This window comes from Panthera leo, chromosome E2 (genome assembly GCF_018350215.1).
Source record: "Panthera leo isolate Ple1 chromosome E2, P.leo_Ple1_pat1.1, whole genome shotgun sequence".
In the NCBI taxonomy this organism is placed as follows: domain Eukaryota; kingdom Metazoa; phylum Chordata; class Mammalia; order Carnivora; family Felidae; genus Panthera; species Panthera leo.
The window spans coordinates 21490001-21498299 of record NC_056693.1 but is presented as its reverse complement, the minus strand read 5'-3'; the positions used below and the strand labels follow the sequence as shown (position 1 = coordinate 21498299).

The 8299-nt window shown below is 48.2% G+C and overlaps 1 protein-coding gene across 1 annotated transcript in view; it reads right to left on the bottom strand.

Annotated features, from left to right (window-relative positions):
- Window positions 1-6275: 6275 nt before the first annotated feature.
- TSHZ3 (teashirt zinc finger homeobox 3) overlaps window positions 6276-8299 on the bottom strand; it is a 67750-nt gene continuing 65726 nt past the window's right edge. The window contains exon 2 of the mRNA XM_042917909.1: window positions 6276-8299. This exon is cut by the window's right edge and continues 1972 nt beyond it. Coding sequence (XP_042773843.1) covers window positions 7054-8299 — 1246 coding nt within the window. The 3' untranslated portion in view covers window positions 6276-7053.

Sequence of the window (8299 nt, the reverse complement as noted above, 5' to 3'; positions counted from 1 at the left end):
AGGCTTTCAGGAGCCGGGTCCTTCAGCTTTTGCCGACTGGGTTTCATGGTCACTGAGGCGGAACCGCGGCGACTGTACCTCCATTTTTTTTTTTTTTTAAGCTAAGAAAATGACTCCTTCCTGACACACCTACCTCATTCTCCTCTCTCTCCTTTCCTCCCTGCTCTGTCACGGCCCAAGTTTCGCCAGCCCTGGTTTCCGGACGCAGGTAGAGCCATGAACCGAAGAGTCACATAAAGGAAAAAGCAGCCAGTCTGACTTCTTTTTTCCATAAATGCTCCAATTAAAACAGATTTCAGTTTCTCGTAATTTCATTTCACTTGGCCTGGGAGATCTCTAACTCACAATTATGACGGTCGTAAATGTGTCCCTGGAATCCTGCTGTGGGAAAAAAAAAAAAATAATGGAAGTGAGACGTTGAAACGCAATAATTTTTCAAACGTACCCCCCCAAATTTAAAAGTCGTTTCCAAAGTCCTATTTATATATTTAAATTTTTTAAGACAGAGAGGGATGGACCCCCTCCTGCTGCCGCCTAGGGCTGCACAGAGAAGTTGGAAGCCTTGGGAGGTGGGGGCTCTGAGGGCCTGTGTGGGGTCACGAGACTCCCGATCTTCACGTGTGGGGGCTAAGAGCCACGACAGCCTCACAGCCACGTCCGAATCTCCAAGCCCCAGAGAAGGATCCAAGTCCACTTGGCCACAGAGACTAGCACAGGGACTGCTGGACTCTTCGCCAGCTAAGGGCAAGAGCAAGGTCATGGCCGCATCCATCAGATCTCTGGGCTTTGGAGTTTGCAGCCCAGATAATATCCACAGCAGGGGGAATGATCAACAACTTCATACACTGATGCCCGCACTTCTGTTTATAATTTTATGCTCAAGGTTAATTATGTGTGTCCTTGGCTTTGATCGGATATTAGCGCGCGAGAACGTTGCCCGGGTCCATGTTGGCGAAGCAAGGATTCTTAGAAATGCCCATGGACTGGAAGCACACTTTCACGTTTAAGCCATGAGCTCTTACAGAGGAAAAACAGCACTGCCCAAACCAACTTTCTGTGATGATGAGAATGTTCCATATCTGCGCTGCCCAAAAGTGTAACCACGAAGCCTTATGTGGCTACTGAGTGCTTGAAATGTGGCCGGTATGACTGAAGAACTCAACGTTTGGTTTTATTCCATCTAAGTTTGAGTAGTCAGTCACACGTGGCTGGTGGCCACTCTATTCAACAGCACGGGTGAGACAGTAAATAACAGTGTATCCTAATTCCTGAGTAGCTAATTGTGGATGTTAATCTCTGGAAAGAGGTCACCTTGCTCATCATCATTATCATCAGGAATGATTTATTAAGAATATATTAGCACCTGACATGATACAAAGGTGGTGGAGAAGCCGTTCCTTTGATATTCTATCATTGGAGGTTAATTTGGAAAACACCGGACTCTTTGGACCAGGGGTAGGGCACGGACCCCCGAATGCTGAGCCTTCAGAAGCCACTCACTTTGCTTTAAGTCACTCCCGATGTCCAAAGCCATGGCCTGGTGAGTGAGTCACCGTCAGTTTGTCTGGGATCGTCCCGACATCATGGACTATCGGGCCACTGACCAACAATCTGCCAAATCCATTGTCTCGGCCGGGCAGGGAACGTGGTCCCAAATCAAAGGTGCTTCGGGATGTCCTTGGAACTGTCCGAGCCCCCCCCCTTACAGGGTTTGCTTGCCTTTTAAATCCTCCTGGGGGTGGCCTCCTGTCAAATCCTTGGGGAGAGAACAATGGTGCCTGTAAGTCCAAAAGCATCTCCCCCGGGCTTGGAGAAACCCAGCGGAGTGCGAGGAAAATCAGCACCTCCCTGGAAACAAAACCCCGTGTTTGACCGCTGCCCCGCGCTGACACCGGGAGTCCAGCCCTCGGCTGCGACAAGGCTGCCGCACCGCACAGGAAGGTGGGGTTTGTCAGAAAGGAGCTTTTCTTCCCAGAAGCTTTATGCTAAGAGACAGAGCCGAAGCCTTCCCCAAAGGAGTGAGGCTGTTTCTGAAGCTAACTATAGCCTATTTTGCAAAGGCCAGCGCACCCCAGAAATGCACGGGCACGCGAGCATGAGTACCTTTTCCAGGTCTCCCGAGGTCAGCTGCAGGCTGAAAGGCATCGACAGGCACGGGGTCCCACGGGAAATGCATTTTCAGGTTTCCTTTTGCCAAAGATTACACGTGCTTACTAATAAATCCCTAGGGAGAAAAAAGGTTAGTGTTTCTATTACCAAAAGAATAACTATCCGGCAGAGTAAAAATGGTAATTTCTCCATTAGCTAAAAGGATAATAGCTATTATTTTAAAGTTAAAGTATTTATTATTAAAGAGTGGCGCCAGGTTCGCGTGTTTTCATTTTTATGATTGCTTCCTGTAATACGAAGCGTATTGTTTTTGTGCTAAATAGTCAACAGAAGAAAATGCCATCGCAATTTTCCAATTTCAAAAGAACTTCACAGATGAACTTGAAAAAATGAAATCATTTAATTTTTTTTTTTTTTCTCTATTAGATGACTTAGAAATCTCTGGAGACCACAGCTTTAACACCGGATTTGGGAAATGCAGCCTTGCTTCCTATCAGCGCCTGTCCTTCTCCACGGTCAGGCTCCCGGCTTCAGGGTTCTGTCTGCTTCTCAAGGAGCTCAGCTCTCCCAGGCTCTGGTAATAGGGAATAGTGCCTTTTTTTTTTTCTTTCTCAGGGTTTATTTGGTCACCAGGCCTGTGGCACAGCAGGTGGTCAGGGGTTGGGGGCAGGGCAGTCCACCTACCCTAGCAGGAGCCTCTGAACTTGAGAAAAGAAATCCTTCCGAGGTGGTGGGGACCACAGCCCTGAATTCTGCTGGGGAGGCTCACGCTCCGACCTGAGCACAGAACACCCTGGGGAGAAGTGCCTCTTTGCTGGCTATCAATATATATATATATATATATATATTTTTTTTTTTTTTTTTCTTTTTGCAGAATGAAAATAGAACGGAGATGCCAGGGAGATCTGGGTCCTTATCATACCCAACTCTCTCTAACTCTGTACGATTTGGGTTAATTATAGAATTCTTGCTGCCTAAAACTTAAAGATACATCACTGATATTTTTGCTAAATGTTGACTGCAGCGAATAGCTAAGATGTGGCATATTGATTTCTTGTTGTGAAGTGAGCTGTTCAAGCTCCATTTAAGATTTTCATCTTGCATGTAGCCCTGAGCACATCATAGCACCATAAATTAGTTAAATTGCACATTTATCACAAATGTTATTTTAAGATACTGTGTAAATGCGATGGCTGGAAGATATACAGTAGGGCCGCAACAAGCCCGGGCTTGGGCGGGGTGAGGTCGGGGTCACCTACATACCTGTGATTAAAACCGCCCTCACTGGCACCGTCCCTCCTCCTCCCACGGCCCATTTAGACACCTGACCGGGAGGCCCCAGCCGTGCCCGCACTGGCACCCTCTATCCGCGCCAGCCGGAGACCCAGCGCACAGCCACCTCAGATTCGGAACGCCACTTTACATCTGGCCGTTGTGTCCCCGGAAAACCAGAGGCATCCTGGGCTGGGAATGGAAGGCTTCTCCGGGCGGCGGCCAGGAGGGGGTTGTGACCTTCGGAGCAAATTGGCCTTGCCTTTCCGAGGCCATCGGAGACTAACACTGGCCCTAGCCAGCTCCCACCCCCACCCCGTCCCAGGATGCGTGGCTCGGGGGGGGGGGGGGGGGGGACAGTCACTTTGCCAATCGCAATCCTGAGTAGAGCCCTGAACTCCCCAGTTAACTGCGTTTCCTCCGGTGGTAACATTAATTTCTGGGCCCCGCTCCTATGAGCGCCCCTTTCCTGGCTCTGAGCCCCAGGTGCCAAATGGGTGTTATCACCTGGTACCCACCTTGGCTCTAAACCCTCACTCCCACGCCCAAAGTGAAAAGTCCTGAAGATAATCCCACGGTGGGGTGGAGAGAAGATGGGCAGAATGTCAGGTTCTTCTCCCAAACTGTTAAGGTGGGGGGCGGGGGGGAGGGGGCACCCTCACTTGCACAAACCCCATCTCCCTTCAAGCCACATGGGCCCTGGTGGTGATGGAAGTGTTGTCAGTGTAATCTGTTAGACGCAGGACTTTGGATTCTAATAAACCGATGCTATATTTAACCTGTGAAAAATTCAAGAGTGGAAATCTGGGCTCCAGGATGTGAAGATGTGGAAGGCACGGGAGGGAGGGTGCTGTCCCCTGAGCCAGGTTCTGGGGGGCGGCGGGGGGGGCCCCCAGAGACGGGCATTGTGCCCCACACGCCTCCCAGGTAAAGGCCCACGGGGCGCACAACTACTCCAGGAGGGATGAGGGCAGGCCAAGGAGGAGGTGGGGAGGGAGCCGGGCCCGCCACCCAGAAGGGAAAGCCCTCTGTGCCCCGCCCGCAGGCACAGCCCAATTGTGTGGCGAGCACAGCCAGAAAGACACTCCCTATTTGCCAAAAACCCGTCTGCAACTCCAGTGAGGTTCTCTCTAAAAACCCGGAGAGACATGGGCTGCCGAGAGAAAGTAAAGCAGACAGAAATTTTGGACTCCGCTTGACAAAAGGGGTGGGGATGAACAGGAAAAAGACGGAGGCGTGTTGCCGAACATCTCTGAAAGGGTTTCATTTAAATTTTTAATAAAAGAGTATTTCTTTTAAGTTGAGGTGTTTTATGCATTACATGGATGTAACACATCTCTCATTTGTATAATTCTAGGTTAGGAGCTCCGATTCTGCATAACTGCAAGAGTAGTTTGAATGTAGTAATAAAGGTATTTTACAATTTTACATGATGTTCCCAGCGTTTTGTTGGCATGATTTGCCAGGGCTAATAAAAGCTGGTGATTATCATATAAATGCTCTCCCCACTCCTCCCGTGTACGGGTTCGGTCGCCCCCCCCCCCCCCCCGCCGCCACCCTGCACACCTCCTTATCTGTGGCTGCGACTCGACTCGAAAATCCCGAATCAACAGGAAGGAACCGCCCCGCACTGAGTCTTGCAAAGACCTTCCTTCCCCCACCTGCCTCCTGCAGGGCTCGGGGCCCTGACTCCTCACTGTCCAGAGGGGAGACCAAACCCCCGGCCCCCACGCGGACCACCAGGTGTTGACCTGGAGCCCCTCCACCGCTCTGTTAGCAGATCGCTTTCGCAGAGAGAAGCTAACCTCATGTGAAATGTCTTCCTTTCTTTAACATTTTATTCTCGGGGAAAATTCTGTCCACGCAGCCTCTGAGAGAGGGCTCCCTGCTCTCCAAACGCCAAAGTTCACTAAAACTCCCGTGATTTACGGGCAGCTTCCGACTGCCAGCACCTGGCAGACACAGCAACCAACTCAGTCATAAACAGATCGCATACAATTTAATTTTAATGTGCTCGTTAGTCGTAGCACATTTCAGACATAATTGTGAACGCAACACAAAATTATAGCAAAAAGACAATTTTAATGCTGCCGTAGAAAAAAGGGTTATATGAAGAGTCACATAATGGTGGTTCATTGTCAACAACAAAACAGGGCACAGAGTGTGTTACAGTGTCTGTGCTGTTTACATGCCAATATTTTATACATAGGTTCTCATATGGTGTCAGCTGTCAGTTACTTCTGCAAATTAACTGCCAAAAATGGAGAACAGAATCACTTGGAGAGCCGGTAACCACGGGTTACCTTTCATAAGCCTAAAGATAAAGCTGCAGTGTGGGATCTTGGGAGAATAATTAGGAAGAACAAAACAGAAAGTTACCAATCGAAATAAAAAGGCATCCTACAACATAAAATAGCAACCAAGAGGGCTGGTAAGTAAGTGAAAGAGGTTGTATCACGGAATGCCTCATGACTTTTAAGCAAAGTATTACAGTACAAACATTTTAAAGGCTTTATCAATGCTTAGGAAATACAGTACAAGTTCTTCTTCTTTTTTTTTTTCTCCTTTTCAAATAGACTTAACCCTTTGAGCACTGAGTTTATTTTGAGCGTTCTTTGATTTCTAATAAATACCTTTAAAAATCATGTGCAAAATATTTATGATGCCTGCCATGGACGTATTTCCTGGCCTCGTTTATTCAGACTGCTCAAAACAAATGATAACATGATGCTAATAAATATGTATAATTTAAACATGAACCTCTATCAATATAGATGTACTGTATAGGAAAACAAACAATCATACTTTGCTTTCAGATAATGTTTCTGTATACTTTATAAATGCTATCTGTGGTATCTTCTGTATAATTTACAATGTTTGCATGTAAAAAAAAAAAAAAAACACAAAACCATAGACCTTAAAAAAAAAAAAAAAAAAAAGGAAAAGAAATATACACTATACATAGGCACGGCTTATGCCCAGAGCATAGCAGGTACATAAAACACTGTTGCTATAAATGCAGGAAAAAAGGTCATTTTTAACCACAATCACATTTTTCATAAGAGAGTCTGAAATCTATACAATATATACATCTATGTTTCAATGTGAAAATAATATTCTTTTAAATTTCAAGGCGTGTTATACCCCTGCAGACCTGCATAAATGGAGGTTTATATTATTCATTATAACTAAGCTGGTAAGGAGTTTAAAAAACAGAGCTTCATACATTATTATTATTTTCTTTTCTTTTTTTAACCAAATTAATGCAAAAGTGCTTCAAAGTACTCAGAGGGCTAAAGATGAAAGGGTGAGGAATGCCAGCACACTCGAGCCGCGTGGAAAAAGTGTGCCCGATTTCGTTATAAATGCTTAATTAAACTGTCTGTTAATGCATGCAGCTTGAAGCATCGGGGGGATGCTCACAACTCAATCCCATTTACACAAAGTTCCAAACACTTGCCACTGCGTTTTAACCTTCATATTTTACCAGTAACAACAGCTGATTATGCACCTCTATTAAACACTGTACAGTTATACAAAACAGTCCTGCCCAGAGTGATTTCTTTGCAGTTAAAATGAGAGCATGTGCCAAGAACAAGACAGAGGGGCCTTAAGGTGCCTGCAACAGTTTCCCTCAAAGCAAATTACAGTCATTTTAATCAAAAGCAAATGCTACTGCTTCTCTAACTCAGAGACATACAGAAGGTGGTCTTCTGGGGATTTCCCGTGTGTTTTGCTAAGGTGAAGTTTAACCGCATGCTTGCTCGCAAAGGTCCGATTGCAAAGTTTGCACTGGTAGGAGGTCCCCAGGTCCTCCTCCGGGGAGGACGTCGCCAGTTTTTCTGAGGGCGACTTGGTTTGTGCTATTTGATTGTTAATCTGTTCGGTGGACAGTTTGGACAAGTCCCGGAGCCGGAAGCCCAAGTGTGACTCCAGGTGACTGATGTACGTGGAGGGAGTCCTGATTTGTGACGCGCAGTCATTACAAAAGAACACGGGGTGGCCGGTGTCCAAGTTTTTGAGGAACTTTGTTCCACCTGTCCTTCGAAGCTGGTATTTCACGTTGGCCAGCCAGTGGCTGATGGTGGTCATGGAGAGCCCGGTGAACCTCGAGATGTGCATGCGTTCCTGGGGGCTCAGGTCGGACATGATGTACTTCCCCTCGGAGGTCTGCCGGAGGCTGGCGGCAAACTGGGCCTGGAGGATGAGCAGGTGCTGGGGGTTCCAGTTTGACTGGCGGCCCTTCCTCTTCTGCGCGGGCGTCGCCTCCTCGGCCTCCTCCAGAGTGGCCCCGTCAATGTCAGACTTCTCGGAGATGCTGGAAGGAGTGGAGGACTTTGACGTGTGGCTCTCTGTCAAGTTCTTCAGCATATCGGATATATCTGACAAGGCATTCTCGCGGAGCGGCGAGTTTGACATGAATGATACGACGGCAGATGTCTTTGCCGTTGTCACCGTGGATGAGGAGGTTGCCGGGGATGTGGACGTGGGTGACAAAAGCACTGAACCCAAAGAGCAGCCCTTGTCACTCTTCCCTTTTGTCAAGTCTATGGGCTGGTCGTTGTTGACGTGGTAGAAATAGCGGTCGAGGTGGTCCGCCTTCTTGGACTGCAGGGGCGGCGGCGTGGCCACGGCCGCCTTCTCGGCCAGGCTGTTGCTCATCTTGAAAAGCATGCTCATGGGGTCAAGGGCAGGCAGGGAGGGCTTGGCAGCCTTGCCCAGGTGGATGTTCATGACCGACTGGAGGGCACTCAGCGGGTTCACGAAAGGCTGTTCGGGCGGGTGGTCGGTGATGATGGCCGTGCTGCTGCTCAGGCCGCTGCTCATGGGTTTCACCAGCTCCTTGCCGTTCTCCACCGGCTCTGCCGGGGGGCTCCCCTCCTTGCAGCCGTCCCGCTGGGGGCTGGGGCTGCCCTCC